At 54.9% G+C, this 22,302-nt stretch overlaps 1 protein-coding gene across 1 annotated transcript in view; it reads right to left on the bottom strand.

The window, feature by feature from the left end:
* VIPR2 (vasoactive intestinal peptide receptor 2) overlaps window positions 1-19,952 on the bottom strand; it is a 68,001-nt gene extending 48,049 nt beyond the window's left edge. The window contains exons 1-2 of the mRNA XM_082662209.1: window positions 19,811-19,952; window positions 17,335-17,434 (exon numbers count right to left, since the gene is read on the bottom strand). Coding sequence (XP_082518335.1) covers window positions 17,335-17,434; window positions 19,811-19,873 — 163 coding nt within the window. The 5' untranslated portion in view covers window positions 19,874-19,952. The remainder of the gene's footprint in view (window positions 1-17,334; window positions 17,435-19,810) is intronic.
* Window positions 19,953-22,302: the final 2,350 nt, after the last annotated feature.

Genomic DNA, 22,302 nt, shown 5'->3' with positions numbered 1-22,302 from the left:
CAGTCTTATGAAGGGGGAGGAACCGACCACCATGGAAAAGAAACTTGTACCCGAAAAACCAACTCTCTCTCCAAAATATCCCCGGCAAGTCATACTCTCACAGATGATGGTACACATGTTGTTTTGAGTCCCAAGTTTATTTTCTCATTATTTCAATGATATAAACAGCAATTCGTTTTCAAGAAAATCAGGTGAGTCACTACTTAGGTGTTACACTTTGTCTAGGGCAGAGCTTTTACAAACACTATGTTTCCTGCTCATGGGTTCGCAGAGCAAGGTTGGGGCCAGAACCCGTCTCGCTGTCACTGCCCTCTCCCTGGAAGACCACTGTCCCCACTGGCCCTCTGTGACCTCCTGGGACCTGGGGAGATGTGCTCCTACCACTCCAGTCTTCCACGTTCAAGGTGCTTTATGATGAAAGCCCTGGACACAGAGCCAGAGGCATGAACCGAGTCCAGGTGCGCAAGCAGACTAAGACGGCTCTGAGCAGTCGTCCAGCGAATGCAGGGCTAATGTCTCAGGTGAGGCTGTGACCACGACTGACGTGGTCTCCCGCCCTCTCTGGGTGAGGCTCCTGGGGCATCCCCAGCAGTGGCTGTGCTCCGATCTGTCCACATTTTTACCAAGAGAGAAATCCAGTCCCCTACCAGCACCGACGCACAGAGAGAGATAGCACAGCAGTGGGACAGCGGAGGTACCCAGGCAGGCTTGACTCTCGACGGTGGCCACAGTGTGATGGAGGTGCTTCCCACCGCGACCAGGAGCTCCAGGGAGAGGTCTCCGCTCCTGCGGCCCGGCCTGTGAGGAGAGGGTGGGTGGACCAGCACCTGGGCATCCAGTGGCGGGAGGCCTCGTCCCCTGGGTCACCTTGCTCAAGACGGAGCGCAGGGGAGGTGCCACAGGAGCAGGCGTGGGCAAAGGAAAAGGAGAAAGAAAACTGTTTCTGGCACTAACGTATGAGGCCAGGCGACAGCTAACATTACCAATAACACCTTCCATTCAAAAGTTTAGTTTAAATTTGAAGTCATAAGTGGCAAAGCTTCTTCCAGAATCAGAAGCTGCAGGGAAGCCCAGGAAGTGCTCTTGGGCTCCGAGGCCAGAGCCGTGCTGGTCACTGGATCCCCAGCCCGCAGACAGCAGGTGCTGACCTGGTCTACCCGTCCTCCTCTGGGATGGGCTGGTGGGACCTCATCACCGGGCGGGTAAACACCCCTCAAGCCGGAGCTCCTGGGGTGGGGGTCTCACAGTTCCACTTCCTCTGCCCCTGGTGATGAAGCCGGAGCCCCAGGGAAGCCCAGTCCAGTCCCGTCAGAGGACTTTCAACTGCTGGTTGTGGTGGACACAGCACTGGACACCGTTTACTTGTTTCCAGGCGCTTCTGTGCATCAGCCACGCCTGTGTCGGTGAACAGGTGAGAACAGGCGCAGCGAGATGGGAATAAGGGCCCGTCACCTCCTCTCCTGTCTCCTGGCTCCGACCGCGGTGGGCAGGCGGCCGAGCGCCGGTGTCAGTGTGAAGACGACACAAGGGGAGACGGCGAGGGACACTGAAGAGTGGCTGCTGCTTGACGGCAGGAAGAGCCACGCAGAGGCCTCAGCTTGGGGTCAGCTCAGCTCGACTGGACTCCCCCGCCGTGATGAGCACACCCTCCAGGCCAAGTCCCTTCATTACAGAGATCTTCATTTGCTTTTTGTCGTTTTAACCTTTGCTCGAGAGAAAGCAGAGAAACGGCGCTTCTTGCTCCCCGGTCACTCCTTGTATAGAATCTGCCGTGGCCAGAACGACGCGGTCTCCAAGGCTCACCTGACAGGCAGCACCTCGTGTGCCCCGTGGACGACCCCGTCAGAGGGCAGGTCAGTGCCCCTCAGCCCAGGCTGGTGATGGGGCAGCCAAGCGGCAGTGGAGGGTGTGCCCGGGTCCTTCCTACACGCCCCCGGGGCCCGCTGTTAGTATCCACACCCAGGGTTCTGGTTTGATTCCCCCGGACAGGACTTCTCAGTTTTTAAGATTCTTGGAGGTTCCAGCGTGTACCCAGGGCTGAGACCCACAGTCCTGGGGTGCAGGCACTGGACGGGACCTCAAGGATTACGAGTGCGGGTGCTGACGGGGCCCCAGAGCAGCAGCCCCTGGCGACTTGTTAGAAAGTTCCCGTGCCCCACCCCAGGCCATTGCGCCAGAGACCCAGGCTGACCCCCGTCCCTGCGGTGGTGCTGAACCGCTCAGGGGCTCATGGCAGCCATGCCCTACCTGGCACGGGAAGGAGGGTGGGCTCGGAGCCCACAGCTCGCCAGGCCACAGCCCCAACCTCGCTAAGCCTGGCTTCCTCCCGTGCAGGGCGGGTGAGTGCTGGTGAGCCAACCGGGCGGCTCCTCAGGGGCCTGCTTGGCACAGGGAGGCCTGTCTGGCCGGCGAGGTGACTCCCGGTCTCATGCCGCCGCCGAAGGGCCGGGCGTCCCTGGACGCTCCACCCGACGGCCCCCAGCACCTCCACAGACCCAGAAGGCAGTGCTGATGACCAGTGCATCCCGCGAGCCCACTGAGGAAAGCACTGCTCTTGGGACGGGCAGTGACAGCAGCAGCGGGGCCGGGTCCCGCCCTCATGAGCTCATTTCATCCCCCAAACTCACAGGCCCGGTGTGTCCCCAAGTCTCATCGCACAGACGAGTAAACGAGGCATTGAACGGAGCTTGGCTGAGCTTCCGGAGGCTCCCCAGCCCTGCCCACAGCGCCTCTGTGCTGTGGGCCGGGCTGGGTGGGGCACAGACACACAGCGGGGGCCCAGCCCAGCCAGGCCGCTTTCGCCCTTGGCCGTCCCTGGCAGCACTGAGCCCGGCCTGGGGGTGGACAGCATGGAACGTCGCCGACCCACCTGCACCTCCTGGGTGGAGTGTGGCCCCAAGGGGCCCCTGACCCTGGAGCCCCTGGTGAGGGCTGCTCTCCCTGCTGTGGGGTCCGAGAGCGCACTGCTGGGCCGAGGACGCAGAGGCCACGAGCCGGCTGGGCGGTGCCTCGGGGGCAGGGGCTGTTGTCAGGGCTGCTCTTGTTTCCTGTGCTTCCGTCTGCACTGATTCAGGCCACACTAACTGCTGGACATCTCTGAACAGGAAGAAAGCACTTTAAGAAGCAATGTCACGTTTCCTCAGTCCATCTGTCATCCTCCTCGTGAGCCTCTTAAGTGAGTGCCGGGGCTCTGCCTGGTGAACAAGGACTTTGGGGCAGAGGGCCAGCTGGGGGTCATTCAAAAGACCACAGAGGGGCTTCCCTGGCAGCTCAGTGGTTAAGAATCCGCCTGCCAGTGCAGGGGACGTGGGTTCGAGCCCTTGTCTGGGAAGATCCCACATGCCACAGAGCAACTAAGCCCATGCGCCACAACTACTGAGCCTGCGCGCCTAGAGCCTGCGTACCACAACGAAGGGTAGCCCCCACTCACCGCAACTAGAGAAAGCCCGTGCACAGCAACAAAGACCCAACGCAGCCAAAAATAAAAAATAAAATAAAATAAATTAAAAAAAAAAAAAAAAGGACCGCAGAACTTCAGAGTTGGGAAGGACCTTCTGGCTCTCGGCAAACACGCTGCTTCACAGCGGGGGTCCACACCTAAAGAGGCTCAATGACCCCCCAAGGTCTTGAGACCCATTACATGCACATCAGAGCCTTCGCCACATCCTGTTACACCAGCCTCTGTCCACTAAGAACTTCTCAGTACCTAAGGGAACAATACGAACCCCTCACTGAGACACCCTTAAAATTCGACAGACTCTTCCAGGCGTGCAATCTTAAATTACGAAAGCAGCACACGCCCTGGACCGTGCAATCACACAGCACGTCAGTCCAGGCACGAGGAGGTGTGGCCCGTGCTGCGACCCGTGTGCAGCCTGCAGCGGCGGGTGAACCCGCTCATGTTTATGGACTACCTGGAGAGACGTCTGTGCTGCAGGTGGAGCTGGGCCCTTCCCACTGGCTCAGGGCACAGTCTCTGTCCTGCAGGAAACTCAGGTTAGGCCCCTCGTGTTTCTGATCACTCTGGCCTAAGGCACAGCCTGGTCTGCTTAGTTAACATGCCTTCTCCACCTGACTTATTTCAGGCTAGTGGGAGTGGAGGGCAGACTGGGTTCGGATCTGCTGGTGGTGGTTTTCGGGGCTCCAGGGGGCTTGGAGGCACTCAGGGGTCTTGGCACAGGTGCTCGTGGTGGAAGCCAGCACCTCCTCTCCCATGGACCAGGGGCCGCCTCCCCCCAGCTGTGGCCCCTGACCCCTCTTGGCCCTCGCCCTGGTGGCTGTCCTCCTGAGTAGAGGACAACTAGAGACCCAGTGGACCTCTCTGCCCAGCTGCACCAAGACGGCTGCCAGCCACCTCTCATCCCTGTGTCCCCCAGCAACATGAAAGTCCTTTCACCGGTGGGGGACCTCCCTCCCCTCCACAGGAGAGCAGACATCACAGAGCATTCCAAGGACTCTCCCCAAAGAAACCCTCTCCCCAAACAGTCCTGCCCCCGCCCCCTTTGCCTTCCATGCTGAGAGTGTTGGGGAAACACCCCCTCCTAGCGGCCTCCTCCTGGCCCCTCATGGGCGTCTGGCTCCTGCCCCTACAGGGCCCGATGACATCCTATACACCTGCCCATACACCACATACACAGAGACGTCACGTACGTTCTTCTCACAAACACAGGCTATCCTATATGCTGGAGTATTCCTTGCTTTCTCACTTAACAATATACATCTCGTATTTTTCATGTCATTTGTGACGTGTGCCATCTTTTTTAATGGCTACATGTTCCAACACCCACTTTACTTGTGCTGTGAATAGCAGTGATGAAATAATTGTCTGATCAGAATTCTAGTTATTAAGTACTTAATAGATGCCCCCGAGGTGCTTGGACTTTTCCCCCACTCTTTCAGAAGGGACTGTAGTTCTTCCCCAAATGATGAGGAACAGCTCTTCTTTCAAGAGAACGCTAATTAATACATGTAAAGAATGGTTAGAATTTTAAAAGCTGACATTTTGGACCTTAAATACCGGCTGACCGAGCGTGAATCGTCCACAGGGCACGAAAGCCAGGAGGTGGGAAAGCCTGGGAAAGCCCAGCCGCCCCACAGACCACCTGCCAACTGCAAAGGGAAAGAAGAATTTCATTTTCAAGATCCTGGAGTCACTTTCAAGCGGTGACCAAACAGCATAATGGGATGTTGCGGGCCATAACGGGCACCAGAATGCTGGCATTCAGGCAGCCGCCTGCCTCTCCTCCCGTGAGGGGACCGTACTGATCCAGGAGATTTCCATGGATCCTCTGAGCACTAAAACTCTGCTTTAACAGTTCTAAAGAGAGGAATTCAAAAGGCCACAGAGGTGGCCCGGGGCGGCCCCGACCCTCTCACTTCTCCCAGGGCCGCGAGAGCAGCGCGGCCACGAGCAGCCATCCCCTTGGGGCTCCGGTCACTGTCAAATTTGTCCTATGCCCCACGGCCAAAATGGGGCTCTGTGCAACTTCTACTCTCAGCCCTGGTACTGCGTTTGGATCCTTCAAAGGGCAGCTGCAGTCACGACCGGCAGAAATCTCGCCATATCCTCACCATCACCTTGCTTTGACTTTCTGCTGAGACCACTCCTCCAAATACTCCCATTCCTGGACACTCAAGTCCCTGTTCCCCAGTGGTCTGAGCTAGCCATACAGCACAAGAAGGGGGTCTGTTTCCTGACCTCAGGGTTGGCAGGGTCGAGATGTGGACGTTATCCCCGCAGCGGCGGCACAGGGAGCCCCGCTGTTCCACCTGCTGCATCCTGGCGTCTCAGCGCTCACCGCGGAAGCAGACATGATGCTGAGCGGGTCCAGACCCCCAGCCCTGCGGATGGTGACGCGATCGCTGCGAACCCTGCCCTGGACCTGGAAGCTCTGCAACACTGGCCCACATCCCCATCAGCCCCGCTCTCAGCTTTGGATTTGCTCTTTGGGCACCTTTGATGCTTCCTGTTCAGGGGTCCAATTACAAATATCCTGTTTCTCTGCGTCCTACAGAGTCCAGCCAATCTCTCCACTAACAGTGATGATCAAACTCTACCAAATGGAGGAGTCTCTCTTTCTGTTGCTCTAAGGATGCATATCTACATCATTTATTCCTAAAATACATGTGGTGAGATAAGGAGAGCTACATCCATGCTGGGTACCGAGCCAAACGCCTTTCTAGTAATGCTGCAGTCAGGCATGATGACGGTACTTGCTAGTGGCAGAAGAGAGTGGAAAGGAGCCTTTTGAGGGGAAACGCCCCGAGTGACAACCCACCAGAACTAATCACAGCCTATGTCTGGGCTGCGCGCTTCTCAGAGACAGTCAGTGCAGGTGAAATCCGGCCACATGCTGGGAGGGGAGCTGCTGCAATCAGGACTCAAAAGCAACTTACAGAACAAGCTCAGGGCGTTTGATAACAAACCCCTGCCCGTGCAGACAGAGATGGAACAATTCATCTTCCAAACAGCAGACTGTCCTTTCCTCATGACTCGGCACAGTGTTTGGACCAGCTGCAGCCATGCTCTCTTAAAACTTGCAGTGACGAGCATTCGTCTCTCCAACAAATGTTCCCCGAGCGCCCACTGGTCTGAGGCTGCCCGAGGTACCTGATGGAGGCCCTGGGCCAGGAGGGCCTCACCAGGTCTTCCTGCAGCAGGAACACTGCAAGTTCACAAGCCGACCAGGGCACCAAGGCGGGCTGGCTCTTCAACATCCCCCTGCTTGTGACTGAGTCCACACAGCAGGTCAAGCCTTCGGGTGTGGACCGAGGCCCAGGGCCATGCTGCTCCCTAGGCCCCCTGCATGAGAGCCTGGATTTTACACAGGGGCAAACCCAGGCGCCACGACAGAGCTCCGACTCCAAGTGCCTTAGAGGGCTGCGAGGAGTATTTTACCGGGAACTCATTCTTCAGACAACTTCTGGACACCCCAATATCCTAACTAGGGTGCTACAATGATCCCACCCTTGGTGGGCTAGAGGCGACCTATGAACCAAGGCCTGGGAAAGACCATCTGGGGGGGCAGTGCCACCGGACGGCACCTCGATCAAATCACTTTGGAGCTTTGAATGTGGAAGTAGCGAAGTTTAACTTCAGTTCAGACGGATTCCATTAGTTGGAGTCGTATTTTGGGACTTGAACTAACGTTAAACCAAGACTCAAAACCCAGAACTAACCAAAGCTGTTAACTGAACAAAAGAGTTTTTCAAAGGAACATCCGGAGATCCAGTTTGAACCTGTCTAAAGAATACGCTGAATCCAGTAAACCCCAAACATCAAAATGTCCTCCAAACTGGGTGAACCTAGTGCCTGCGGTCGGCGTCCCGGCCAGCACGGCTGCCCGAGGACTGACTGCAGATCCCTCCGAGACGGGCCCAGCACCTTCACGCCTCTCTTCCGACATCCGTACAACGGGGGCCCTCGGGAGTCCCGGTGAGGTCCTGCTACAGGGTCAGTTTAGGAAAACTGCTGGGGAGGTAAATTTGTGCAGATGCTGTGCCTTTCACCGTCGAGATGTCTGCTGGTGTCTTTTGTACACGTTCTCAACAACCTTCCCTCCAATGTCTGTGACCACCTGGGGCATTGCTGGTGGTGTCACATGAGCTCCCAGGCTAGCAGAGCCGAGCGGCGTCCGCGAGGGGACGTCTGGACTCAGCTGACAGGCTGGGACTGGATGCGTGGGGAGTCCTGCCATGTTATTCCCAGGGTAATCTTGCGTGGATTTATGAGCAGGACTTGGGCGATGTCTTGGGATCGAGCCGGGACATCCATCTACCAGCGCCAAGACAGATCGTCCTCATACAGTACAGCAGCCGCACAGCTGCGCGTGCCCCCCAGGGCAGGACGCCTGGCTGTGGCGTCTACAGCTCCTGGCCGAGACCGGCCTCGTGCGGGACCATCCTCCCAGGCTGTGTGCGAGGGCTGGGGGCCAGGGGCCCCTGGCACGTCCACAGCTCAGTGCCCTGGGTCCCATCCTGCTGGCCCCTCCAGCCCCGTCCACCCCGGGAGCTGTGCCGGGCGCTCAGTCCCCTCTCTCCCCCTCCTTCTGGGCCGAGCCCCTCAGGTCCGCCCTTGGCCACTCCCCCTGCCTCCAGGACCTGCTGCCCCAGATGGTCCCACTGGTGAGCAGGCTCCAGCCTCCCTCCCAGCCCTTCCTTCTGCCTCTGCTTAGGCTCCCCAGAAGCAGCCGCTGCTCACCACAGCCCCGAAGGCGCCCTCCCCGGGCCCCAGCTCCTCCTGTGTGCTTTCCTTTCTCCTGCGCTCCTGGGGCGGCTGCCCCCACCACCATGTGGCCGCGGCACCTTCTCAGCCACCCTCTCCCTGCGGCCTGGCCTCTGCTCCGCCAGCCTCCCGTCCTCTGCCGTGGAGCATGTCTGCGTCACCTCCACCTGAAACGTGACCCGCCTGCGAGGCCCCCCCCAGCTCCTCTCAGAAGTGTCTGCTCCGTGAACCGTCCCGAAACAGCTCATGGCAGACAGCGCGCTTTTCAGAATTCCCCTGGGGCCAGCTCCAGGCTGCGGGTCAACGCTGTGCTCCTTCCTTCACCCACGCATCCCCTGTGTGTGCCCCCAGCCCTCCCGACGGCTGGATCCGGCTGCTCTGGGTGCCGACACACACCTCTCCTACCTGCCCGCGCGGCCAGCCCACCAGCTACGAGCTCTGCAACAAGCCCCAGGAGCAAACGCTCCCCACCCCCCCCCGAACTTGGTGAGCTCGGGTGCCTTGCACGGGGCCACACGGGAGCAGAGCGACAGCGCTTGCCGGGGGGACACAGGAGGCACGTGCTGTCCTTGTCGCCGGGGCCCAGTGGGCAGCCAGGAGGCCTGGCCTCACCCTCAGTGTCCCCTCACACAGGCCTCAGTCCTTCCCTTGCAGAGAAGGAAGTAGCTATAAGAAGTCAGAGACTGCTCGCAAAGCAGTAGTAACCCTTCCCTGGGGTGGATGAGAGGTGCCTTGAGAGTGTCAGTTCTTGAGCTGCGGGAGCCCTACCCAGGGCAGGTCACAGCCCGGGCGATGTTTAAGGTGCAGACATCTGGGGCGCTCTGGGCCCTGATTCAACGTCCTGCACTGCGGGGCCTCCGCCTGCGGCTGAACCCCGGCCGCCTCTGATGGTTCCTGTTGATACACAGAGAACCAGGCGTGTCATGAGGAAGCTGATGGCCAGGAAGTCAAGGAGGACTCACCAAATGAACGTGCTGCCCCAAAGCCCTCGCCGTGGGCCGGAGGAGAGAAGGGGCTGTTGTCACAAAGTGAGTGAACTGGTGGGGATCCTCACCCCAAGGGGAAGCTTCAGTGGAAGGTGCAGACAATTAGATGGACATGAGGCCAATCTCCCTGTAGCCATGGCAGTTCAGAGGAGACCCCTCACCTTTGAAGCAGGCTTTGGAGAGGAAGACCTTCATCTAAAGCATGGCTCTCTTTCTAAGATGCCAAGTATGGCTTTGTGAAAAGAGTGCTTGACTTAGGGTCCAGGGAGCTGGGCTCTCCCACCAGCTTGGATGAGAGACTGGAAAGTCCACTCCCATTTCCTCACCTTGATGGGCTGACGACCACCTTCCAGCATCAAGATTGGGACCCCCCAACGCCTGCTCTGTGGACATCTCCCGTCCTTGTCCTGAGAGTGGACACTCGGAGCCTTCCCTCCGTCCTGGGCACCGGGAAGGTCCGTATGTCTGCTCCTGGGTCAACAGACGCCGGACAGGAGGGTCCCTGGCAGATGCCTTGGTGCCAAGAGGCTGAGGAACCAAGATGGGCCCCTACCCTGGAGTACAAGGGGGTGCGCTCATCATCATGAGGAGGGCCACACCCAGTGCAGAGGCCAAGGAGGCGGCTGGGGCTGGGTGGTGGTGATCAGCTGCAGGTGGGACAGGGCTGCTCCAGGGCCGAGCACAGGGCACCATGGAAGCCGAGACCACCGTCCCCGAACACACAGCAAGTTTATATAGTCAATTACCAAAGTACCGATCACCAATTAGCTTATGGTCAAAAAGCTTCCATTCTTCTTGGTAGTTTCCCCACTCACCTTTTTTCTGCCGTAATGTCCGAGTAAAGATAAAATAAGCCCTTAGCCATTTTTCTGTCACTGTCAGTTTCTCGTTCAGAGTAGACTGACGTTATTCCATGTTCAGATTCTCCGATTTCCCCCCAGAAACCCTTCAGTCCTTTGACTCGAAGCCCCGTTATCCCTGCTCCCCGCCCTGTGCGTTGCCATCGGGGGCCTGATTTGGAGTTCCCAGAGGGGATGACGTGTCCTGCCCAATTTCTCATCACCCTTCTAGCCTGGTATCTGCTCAATAAGAACATGCTGGAAAAATCAGTGAACGACAGAGCCAGCCAAGGCTCCAGCAATGACAGTCCACTCCATGATCCAAGGCGACCCCCCAAGAACAGGCCCAGCTACGAGGGCTCAGAGACAACCACTGGAATGGATGCTTGACCCAGAAAACTCTACAAAAACTCGCTAGTGAATGGGTGCCCGGGAAGGGCTGCGACCGGCCCAAGCGACCAAAACATGCACAACTGAAGCCCCGGGAACCTGGGGGGGCGCGTGGCTGACACGTGTAACTCTGCCCCCGTCGTGGCAGCACCGGCCATGCGCCCATGAGCCAGCACCAGACGGCGGGGGCTGCAGCAGGGACAGCGGCTTCACTGGCCGCTTGTGACTGAAGTGCAGTGTGCTGAGGAGCCTCCTGCAGGCTCTCCCACCCCAGAAAGGGACCCTGCGCTTTCACATCACAGGATGCGAGACGGTGGACCGCAGGAAACCACGCAACAGCTGAACCTGCACTGCAGGCTCCTCTGGAGGGGGGGGCGCAGCCTCAGAACCAGCCCCACCGGCGGGAAGAGTGACGGGACCTTTTCAGGACACGGCCTGCGTGACACTAAGTGGGGGCATGGAAGGCGGAGAGGTGCTCGCGGGGGAGGCGGCTGCAAGCAGCTGGCTGAGCTGTGTCTTGGGGTCACCAGCACCTTAGAAAGATGCGCGGGAGAAGTAGCTTGGTCCCCAACAGCAGCAATGCCGAGTGGCACAAAGCTCCTTCCTGTGACCCAGCAGAGCACGGGTTACAGCCTCCTCACCTGTGGCTTCCAGGAGTGCTGATGCTCTACCTGCTAGTAATTGACTTCTCACGCATGATTCCTTTCATGAGTTTAAGCATAAAAGTTTAACTCAGAGTAGAATTTTTTTCAGCGAGATTTGTTTCCTATAAAAAGTAAAGTTAAAGCCATTACTTTCAGAAAATCAAACCAATACGTAATTATTATTTAAATATCCAAGGCTGGTAGCTGACCTTATTGAGTTTAGAAGTTAGAAGAAATTGCATACAAAAAGACCCACCCTAAGGAAAAAAACAGATCAGGCTGTTTGCCTTATCAGCTCAAAGAGCTATTTGGATGAGAACAAGAACGTACTACATCAGAGAGAAAACTGAAAGGGAATGATGGGCCTCACATCACGCTGACCTCAGAAAGGCAGCAGGCGCCCTCTGACCCACATGGATGCAAGGAGGTAAGATGGAGGGAAGTCTGCTCACAAGTCCCACTCGCAGGTCAGCTAAGGACCAGGAACAGATGCTCGTCAGGGAGAGGGGCAACCACCACCTGCCCTTGGGCCAGAGGCAGCGCTGCCTCGGTGCGGGGCCGGGGCGGGGGGTCAGAGAAGAGTTGCAGACAAGGGTCACTCCGCCACGGGACTTTCTGAAGAGAACGCGCTCATGAAGCTGCCTAGTTTCCTCTGTGACAAAGAGATGCAGGAAGGAAAGACGAGATGAAAAGTGGGATGTAATTAATTATATTCTGTGTGACACAACCATCACAGAAATAAGCAAGTCTCTTAAAATGATGTTATTTAGTCATATGAGAAGGACGTTCTGATTTCATGCATAGTGGCTTGAAGTCAACCCTCAATTGCTGGTGAAATATTTTACTGTCATGAAGAAATGCAGTCACTAGAGTATTGCTTGTAAGCTACCTAAAAGTCCAGGAGCCTGGGACAGACTAAGGAAATCTGTTAGAATACTACATAGCTCTTAAAAGGAAAGTATAAACCAATTCAGAACGGTTGCCAAATACATTGCTAAAGTTAAAAAAAAAAAAAAGAAAAACAAAGTACAGACCAGAGCTGGCTTCCATCTGCACAGTGAAATGGGGAGGGATGCACATACACTGTGCGCACGTGAATTCTAAGAGGGAGGGACACACATGCTGTGTATGTATGGCATTTTTTCTATGTGCATATATCACAATTTTTAATATGAAGTTTTTCATTAATTTGTTCAGCAAAAGCTTATTTGACACCTTTTTAAATGCCAAGTGCTGTGCAGGATCTTGTGGCTGCAAGGACAGTGGACAACGTCGTAGAGGGACCGACAGCACAGAGTGGGGAGTTATGGCCCAGAGGCCACAGCACGCCCTGGAGAAGAGAAGCAGGACGTCCACGCCTCCTGAGAGTCGCCCTCCTGGAGCTGGGAGCTGGAGCTGGAGCTGGAGCTGGAGCACGCCCACTGCATGGGCGTGTCTTGGGAAAAGGCACTGGCAGCTTTGCTCCGGACTCTTTTTGAGGACGTCTGTAGAGCAACAGCCTTGGCAGACAGAGAGTGCGGCCCTCAGGCTGACCTCAATAACCAAGAATGCATCTTTCTCTGGAGCGGAGTTTGGGCAGGACACCAGCAGCCTCCTTGTGACACTGGGGTCTCCCAAGTTCAGGCTCCTCAGCCAGGACAAAAGCGCACCGTGGGCCTCTCCACACAGGTCCTGAAGGGCCTGGGGAAAAGGGAACCCACAGGAGTGGGAGCGTGGCGCCCACACTGCCCGCGCTGCCAGGAGCAGGTTCCCTCTGATGATGCTGTCTGACAGCGCCCGTGCCTTCTGCGGGCATCCGGGAAACCGTGGCAGGGTGACTTGTTAGCCTGAAGGGGGCAGTATCCATGCCCGCCACAGCTCCTTGACAAGTGGATCAAAGTTAGTCCAGTATTCTTTGTTTGAGAAACGTCAGAGAAAAGTAAGTTCTTTCGTCTAGCACCTCCCCGGGGCCCCGGTCTTGAGCTAATGTTCACTGTCATACCCACCTCAGCCACGGCCCAGGACCGTGGGTCCTTCAGGACCTGGCCCAGACTGTGGAGCTGTCAAGAAACATGGGTACCTCCTTGTCCTTCCGAAATATAGGTCACATTCCACCACCACCACCACCGCCCCCCCTCCCTGCCCCGATCTGGGCAAAAATGATGTGAAGTCACAGGGAAGTTCCCATGTGACCCACGCACAGGCAGGAACACCGGGCAGAGCTGGAGAGCTGAGTCACTGCTTACCACCGCGGTCAGCACCCCCGTGCGGGGACAGAGCTGCCTTGAGCTATATTCTCAGGCATCCGTGGCCTGACTGCCTCATTGGCAGGATTAAGTTAGTCTTAGCTATGAATCAGTATTAGCTCACAAAGCTCTAAATACCTCCTAAGCTTTCCTTTTTTACAAAGTGAATCCCTTAAAGGGGTTTAGAATTAAAATTGGTTTTGTCTAGATTTATGTGTTGGTTTGTTTGAATTTGGATTCAACATGTAATAAAAAGAATTCCTTGTTAGACTTATACAAATTATCTCAGTAGAACTGAAAACTCATTTTCTTGCGTCTTTGGTGCTCTTTCACACCCAGCGCTTGTAGCTCCTACAGACCCTCAATATCTCATCTCACTTTCAATTTCGTGAAGCAGGTGCACACTGTTGGCCCTGGAATCGCCCGCACCCCATCCAGCTGCAAGGCCTTCACTCAGCTCCCAGCTCGCTCCATCTATAGTACCTTCGTTCTGGTAACTCAGTACTATTTATATCCTTGGTATTCGAGCCATGCAGATCTCAAAGAGCAACAAGAAAAACGGGAATTTAGAACACGAGTTGCCTTTCTACAGAAAGCCGAGGGCACCAGGCCGGCTACCGTGGCGTCACCTCCTTCCCGAGGGCGGCTGCCATCCGCGAGCTCTTGCCACGGGTCAAAGGTGAAAGGGCTCAGGGGCAGGTATTTTTGCTGTCAAGCTATTATTAAAATAAGAGCCTTCAATATAAGAAAATGTCCAAGGACTGATACTTGTCATTGCAAAGAGTGAATGACACCTTTCCCTATGGCTCCAAACAGGGGAGATGTTTTATGGCCTTTACCTAAGACGTTCTTTCTGCTCAAGCTGATGCCAAGATCTTCACAGGCTGTGCCGTCCACTGTCCAGCACGTCTGTGTGGGTCACACACAGGTCACCCTGAGGAACGCTGAACCAGGCAGCAGAGCCTGCGAGGGAGCCCTGTTGAGTGTTTTAAACGTCCCGGCCCATCTTTGCACCATGAGGGGCTCCCCAACTGGGGCCCGCCTGGCCCAGCTGCCACGCAGAGAGCAACCTGGCAGCTCAGGCAGCAACCACACAGGAGGTCTGCCTGCTCCTGAAGAACTTTTTAAAAAGTACTCATTGCAAACTTTAAGAACTGGAGCATTTTACCTAGAGTTTGCATTTCTGACGTCCTGTGAAAATAGGAAGCTGGGCAATTCGGCGCTTGCATTTCTCCAGAGCAAGAAGTAGGTGGTGAGGGACATTCCCCACATCCCCGCGGCCAAACGCCACCCTGCCCGGCCACACGCCACGGCTCACACTCGGGCACTGCTGGCCAGGGAACAGGGACAGACCCGAGCCCTTGGAAGGAGCAGAACTAAAAGGACACTGTTTTGAGCTAATTAAGGCCACACTCCATCTACCGGAGCCAACCAGAGGTGAAGAGTCTTTTTATTAAAGAAACCTGATCAAGGACCACGCACCCTACTGCACAATGGACAGAACTAGCCTCCTTGGACTCGCCCTGTTCCCCCAGGTGCCACGTCTGTCAAGGTGAGTTGTGGACACAAACGTGCAGGTGCTGCACCCGATGCCCGGTCAACCCTGACCCAGCGCGAGGGCGTCTCCTCCAAGGGAAAGTCACAGCCAAACTCCATTCCTTAAAAGTTACGTGTTCCCTGCCGCGTGCTCTGCCAGTTTTGTCGTGCTGACAAATATCCTGGTGAGTACGGGGAGTGAAGAGTGACAAGAAAGGGGCACTAAGATGGTACTTCGGGGATTTCCCCCCAAACAGCAGTTATGGGAGGGGCGAGGGGAGGGGAGCAGTTCCCAGGTGAACGTGAGGGACAGGTGGGCTGTGGGCAGAGGATTTATCAACAGTCATCAGCTGACTACAATTCAGTATGCCTTCCATTATGTCAGCGGGAAAGTTCTCCTCCCTTCCTGCTCCGAGAGTGTCTGCATGTGTCCGGAGCCTGTGGCCGAGGGCCCGGCAGCGTGTCCGGTGACAGCTGTAGGAACTGGAGGTACTCAGCCCCGGGAAGAGGAAGCAGAGCTGTGAGCCCGCTCAGTGCCCGCAGATGCCCCACGTGAAGAAGGGGTTCTGTTCACGGCTGCCCCCCATTCATGCCAGTGCGCGGATGCCGCTTATGGGCAGCCTCAGAGCCCAACAACTAGACTGCCCGATAATGGCGTGAGGGGGCAGAGGCCCCTCCCTCGGAAGTCTCCCAACAGAGGCCAAGGGTCACCCACTGCGGATGTGGCAGACAGTGCCCCACCCCCATTCAGGAGGCCTCGTGGACAGTGTGCTGTGCTCACTGGACCTGGTCCCTGCCACCGACTAGGTGCTCCCAAGGGTTTCAGCCTGTCTCCTCTCGGCATTTAGCTCCCCTAAGTCTCTTAAATTTCTCTGAGGGAACAGACCTCAGTGGCCATGACAACTGTCTTGTCCTGAGACCCTGGTTGGCAAGACCTGGCCTCATGGATCCTAGTAGCTGGCTAGTGGTCACACGTGGCTTTGCACAGCATAGATCCTCAGGCCACGTTTGAGCCACCTTGCTTGCCTTCCTCTGGACAGAGCTCGAGAAGACCTTTTGGAACACATGGCTCTCGGGATCTCGTGTACACTGCAGAATCACAGGTCTTGAAGGCTGGAAGGAACCCTACAGCCAGAGTCTTCATTTTTCAGCCGAGGGCGTGGAGGCTCCAGGGGCACAGGAAGGGGCACACCAGAGCTGCTGGTCACCTATGAATACCTGACATGTGTGGTCCGAACTGTGATGCACCGTGAGTGCAAAATGCACACTGAGTTTCCAAGATTTAATGTACAAAAAAGTAAAATTTGGGCTTCCCTGGTGGCACAGTGGTTGAGAGTCCGCCTGCCGAGGCAGGGGACGCGGGTTCGTGCCCCGGTCTGGGAGGATCCCACATGCCGCGGAGCGGCTGGGCCCGGGGGCCATGGCCGCTGAGCCTGCGCATCCGGAGCCTGTGCTCCGCAACGGGAGGGGCCACAGCAGTGAGAGGCCCGCGTACCGCAAAAAAAAAAAAAAAAAAAAAAAGTAAAATTTCTCATCAATGTTTTATATTGATTACAAGTTAAAATGATCATGATTCAGATATATTTGGATAAATAAAATATATTTTAAAAATTAAAATCACGTTTCTTTTCACTTATTTTAACGTGGCTACTAGAAAGTTCAAGATCACCCATGAGGCTTGCACCCTGCTTCTACTGGGCAGCACAGGTCTGAACACGCCCATGTCTGTGACTCCCATCTGAGGCCTCCACAGGACACCAGACTTTGAACACATGGCTGTACTTTGATTTTAATTTTTTTTTTCTTGAGGAGAACAAATGATGACACAGAACAGAGAAAAAGAAAACGGAAGGACAAGAGGTTTTTGCTATTGTTTATGATCTGGATGTTATCCCAGAGCCTTCAAAGTTTACAGATACGAGATGGTGCCCAGGGTGAGTGCACGTTGTCCTGGCATTGCTTCTGGGACGTAGAGAAGTAAAGTCAGCAAGCTCACTGTACTCATAACCGGTCTGTCCTTCAGGAAAGCAAAAGTCTCATTTTCCTGTTTGATTTCTGATAAATTCCCACCATTCTTAACTGGATCAAAATCATCTGTGATGTAACTTGAGAATTTTACATGCAAGAAATCGCATGAATACTCATTCCATGGAAAATGGAGTTGCTTTTGCAAAGTGTAACAACGCCCATTAAATTACTTCAGTAACTGCTGCTACTATCTCAGACCACGGAAACTATCACTGTTAAGGGTGAGGCTTTCTTTTAAAAGGTTTGTGTGAATGATCCCCCCGCCCCAAACACACCCCGCTGCCCACTACTCACAATGCTATGAGTTTTGCCAGCAGTTCATTAAACGACAGTGGAAGCAGACTTTTTTAAAAACACACAGGTGACCTTAAACGCCAGTTCTCCGAGTAAGGTGCAAGCGACCTGCACGTCGGCTCGTGCACACCATCCGGGCACAGTCCACTCGCCAGGGACCTGCCTTACCTTTGAATGTTTCTGTTTGGGCCCTTAAAATCTCTGCACATCTTGTTTCTTCCTCCTGTATTTCCAGATGAAACCGGCATTCCGGGTGAATGCTGTTCACCTGCTCAAGGTTAAAAGAAACAGAAATAACTGAAAATTCCACTATAATGGGGAAGTCAAGTAAAATTTCTACATAAAAGCCCTCAAAACTTCACAGTTCTAAACTGCTTCCAAACTAACACTCATTTAAAAGCAATCACGTTCATATTTTGGCATCGTTATTTGAAAAAAAGCTTCACTATTTACTTTGTAAAGGAATTAGTAAACAAATATAAAACCTGATAGAATTTTTTTTCTGGGCAGGAAAACAAACTTACTAACGTAATACATTTTATGTTGTTAGTACTAATTTGGTGGCAATAGAGCTCTTTAATCCAATAATCTTTCAATATTCGAGTCCTCCACTTCATAGCCCTTGATTTAATCAAAGTAAATACATGTTTACTCCTAAGCCCATTCTCAATGACTGCACACAACCCCAGACGCCAGCGTGCTTCATCTAAGGCCAGGCTCTGGAAAGCCCTAATAGGATAACTTTATTTTTAGAGGCTGCAGGTCACATTCAAAACTGAACTTTAGAATTTGGTGTGAAGGAGCTTTTCAAAAAGATAAGGGGTGAGTAGGGAGAGGCCTGGGTGAGAGTCACAGCACTGAGGTTTCCACTGAGCAAGACGTGGGGGACTTCCCGTCAGGCTCCATCACAGGAACTAAAGATGTGACACAAACGGTGAACAACATTGTCCATCAACGTGCACAAAAGACAAAGCCACATACTGTTTCAGTCTTGGAAGATAATATTCTCTGGTCTCTATTTTCACAAAGGTCCAACTTTCTCTTTTTTTTTTTGGCCACCTCCCACTGCCCACAAATACGCTGTAGGCTGGAGCTGTGCCCCCCTGCTCTCATGTAAGAACAAACTTTTTACTAAAGAAAACCATACTCTTGCGTATATTATGGCCATCTATGTTTAATTATCCTACTATTGAAATAAGTCAACAGAATTCTAACCAGGAATAACATTTCCTAACAAAATTGAGAAGAAACTTAATGCTGAATACTTCTGCCACATTTACCCTCATTTTTAAAAAGACCTGAAGCTTGGGTCCCCCTCACCGCCCCCCCCCCCACCCCGGCTCATCACTGGGCAGCCACCACTGTACAAACTCCTGGTTTCAGGCTGTATTTTTCACACCTGAACAAGTCAACAGCTTAAATTTCAGATTTAGGGAAATTATTTTGCCTTAAAAAGAAAAATGGATTTCTGTTAAGGTATTAAAAGACACCATGATATCTGACATTCTTGGAATATGCACAGCAATGACTTATTTGGGGACATCCTAGACGTTAAAGCAGCATTAACCGTAATAATTCCTGGTACTTTTAACTAGCTCTTTCAAAGCACTAAAATTAGTAGGGAGGTTCTTATCCTCACAGCATCCCTCTGAGGGAGGAAAGACTTGGTCTGCCTTCACACTAGACAAGGGAGTTTGGCAACCCTGAGGGGTGGGCTAGGTTCATGCCCTCCTGGAACCCAAAATATCCTCAGCAATGACAACTTTCTCTAAATAGCTCCATCCTTGGCTCCACAACCTTAAGGGGGATATGAGTCAATACAGACAGTGATCTGGCCGCGATAGAAAATGCGAACGTGTACACACGCCAACACTGACTCCAGTCTGTCAGAGAGGGAAGCAAGAAATAGGGTTCACAGTTTTTGTGGTTTTTTTCCAAGGGTCTTCAAATAAAAGGAAGAATTGCTGAGAATTAAATAATCTACAAATACACTCATTTAACAAATTCCTATTCAGCATATCGTTTCTTCCGGTGCTCTTAAATAATGATTAAAAAAATCAACTTTCTGTAGCTGCATCTGTAGCGTCTCCCTGACACACACTGAAGCAAAACAAAACGCAGCAACAGTACTAGGAGACGGAAAGGGAAGTAGTTAAAGACAAAGCTAACTGCAATTTCCCTCAGAAACGTGAGGCCTGCGGAGGTGACCAAGCCCGACCCACCACCCGACTCGGGCGTCCCTGGGCCCGCGAACCGTCCTCGCCGGCCACAGCCTCCGGGAGGACGCGGCCGGACCCGCTCCGCTGGGAAGGGCGTCGAGCAAGAAACTGGATCTTATTCCCAGCGAACCCGGGACGGTGGAGGGGACAGAGCAAACGCATCCTCCCAGCCCGTCTCCAACCCGGCCGGCCGGGGAGCTCGCTTCTTCGCGCTCGGCGGGGACGGTCCAGAGCGTCCCCGGCGGCCCTGCTCCCTCCCGCGAGCCCGGCGGGCGGGTGGGGACCCCGAGACCAGCCCCGCTCCCCGCGCCCCCAGCCCAGCCCGCGGCCGGACTCGGGAGCGCAGCGCAGCCGGGCGCGGGGGCGCTCCCTCCGGGGAGGGCGGCGCGCGGGGCAGGGCGGGCGGGGGCTGGGGTCGCACTCACTGGGGCGAGCAGCCAGCCGCAGCAGGTCAGCAGCGCGGGCGGCAGCAGCGCGGGCGCCCTCATCCCGGCTCCGCGGCACGGACCTGGGCCGGGCAGCCCGTGCGCAGCGACGCGGCTCCCGCCTCCCGAGGTCCTTGCGCGGCGCCCGGCGGCTGCCGACAAGTCCCCTGCCCGGGTTGTGCCCCGAGGCTGCCGCTCCGCCCCCGCGGTACCCCGTCCCCGCCCCGCGCTCCCCGCGCCCCCCGCCCCCGAGCTCCCTTCCGTCCCGGCGCCGGGTATCCGCCCCACGTCCCGCCCCGCTCCCTTACCGCCCCCTCCGTCGGTATCCCCCTCCCCGCGCCCCTGGCCCCTCCCTTGTAAGCCCCGTGCTGGGCTCGCTCCCCCCGACAGTTCAGCAGCGGGTGAGGGGTGCGCACAGGTGGGCGTGCTGGGCCAGCACAACTCGGAGGAAGAGGTGGACGGGAGAGCGACTCGGGAGGGACCCACTTTGGGGTCAGAGACCGGCCCTTACTTGTGTCCTTGTTAAACAAGCTAAAGACCCCCAAGAAGGTGGCAGGAAGAGCATGTGGGCTGCCTTGGAAGCCACTGGAGTTGGTTGGGGCAACCGAAAACTTAGGACGCGTGGAGTGCATCTTGGTGGGGGCAGACTTGGCGCGGTGGCTGGTCTTCAGTCCTGCCCGTGTCTCCCCCTGCTGCAGAGGTGGGCCATGGGTGGCGCTGGCTGCAGGGGCCTTGGACCCGGCCTCATCCCACACCTGCCTCGGAACCTCCGGAAGGATAGTGTGGCGTAAAAGCCAGTAGTTATCCAGCACAAGGAGAAGCGCTGGAAATGAAAAATAAAACAGGAAATTTTGTTGTGGTTTTAACTTTTTATTTGAAAATAATTTCAAACTAACAGAAAAGTAAGACTAGGACAAAGGACATCTTTTCACCCTTTATTTAGATTCAGCTATTAAAGTTTTACCTCACTGGCTTTGTCATTTGTATTCTCTCTGACCACACTCATGCCCCAATAGATCCATCAATAACTTCGTCTGTCTGTCATCTCTCTATCCATCAGCCATTAATCCTCTATCTATCACCTATCATCTGTCTTTCTGTCTGGTGGGGAACAGTAGCAGAGACAGGATTTGGACTCGGGCTGAGATCTGGACTCTGGGTATGCAGCTCGGGATCTGGAAGCTTATTGACTCTGGATCCAATTTGACAAATATTTCTTTTACTCACTATTTGAAGCTGGACAAGCAATGAACTTTGAGCCAAGTGCCTGTGTAAATGAGAGTGGCGATACCTGCTCCTCACCTCGAGGGTCAGGTTGCAGTGAGAATCTAGATTCTTTATGTGTGTGTAAATACTGTGCTCTAGTCCAGCAGATGGGGGGGTGTGATTGCGAGAAAAAGTGTGGTAAGAACGAGATACAGGCAAATGGGTGGGGAGGAGGGAAGGGGGTAGGGAGGAGGAGGGGTGAAGGGGGAGGAGGAGGAGGGAGAGGAGGAGGAGGGGAAGGGAGAGGAGAGGGGAAGGGGGAGGGGAGGAGGGGGAGGGGAGGGGGAGGGGGAGGAGGAAGGGGAGGGGAGGGGAGGGGAGGAGAAGTCCATTTTTCCTGGGAGGAGCTTGGTGGAGTGAATGTCTAAATGGGACTGAAAAATGGTTAAGAGTGAGAGATCAGAATGGAGGGAGACAGCATCTCAATCAGATGGAGCACCTGGACAGAAGCCCAAGGGACAAGGATTGTGCTGGGCGCATCAGAGTAAGAAAGATGGTCAACTCCGGCGGCCTGGGGCCCTGAAAGACAATCTTCACTCAGTGGAGAGCAAAATCTGGATTATATGAGAGTAGAAACTTTTAAACGCTGAGAATGCACAGCACAAGGTTCTTTATAGTCTGACTGTTCTTTCCTTGTTCGGAATGGATGTTAGGATGGGTGGTACTTATATTTGTCAATTAAAGGTTACTCTGTTTCTTTTGGGTAAATGGCCATTCTTCCAAGAATTTTTCCACTTCCCCTTGCAGGGAGTGTGGTCTGTTTGTACCCAGGGCTTCTGGGAGAAGGGCTCCTCTGTGGGTGCCTGATGTGGTGGGACTGGTGGTCTTGTCTCTGGACCTCTGTCACTGGCCCCCTAAGGTGTGGCAGCCCCCTGGCTGTGCTGTGCTGATGCCTGCGGAAGCGTGGGTCCCTGCCCCCTCTCTGGTCCCAAGGACCCCACTTCTGTCTCCTGCTCCTGCGGCCTCTTCTGACCTGGACCACGTGGCCCTGGACACCAGCACCTGCCTGCCTGTGTTCTGAGGCCCCAGGTGGGGCAGACCCTGTGAGGCACTTGTCAGTTGCCCTCCTCACCCTCCTGCCTGGACACCCTCGCCCCTCTCTGCTCCCATACCTGCGGCTTCCCCGGGTTTCCAGGCTGAGCTTTGAGGGGAGAGAACCAAATCTCTGATGGTGGAAGCTGACCCCACATGTCAGAAGCCTGGAAACCTATGGATTCAGTGAGAGA

The sequence above is a fragment of the Grampus griseus genome (assembly GCF_964374135.1).
Source record: "Grampus griseus genome assembly, chromosome: 9".
Classification (NCBI taxonomy): domain Eukaryota; kingdom Metazoa; phylum Chordata; class Mammalia; order Artiodactyla; family Delphinidae; genus Grampus; species Grampus griseus.
This window is presented reverse-complemented; position numbering and strand designations above follow the sequence as displayed.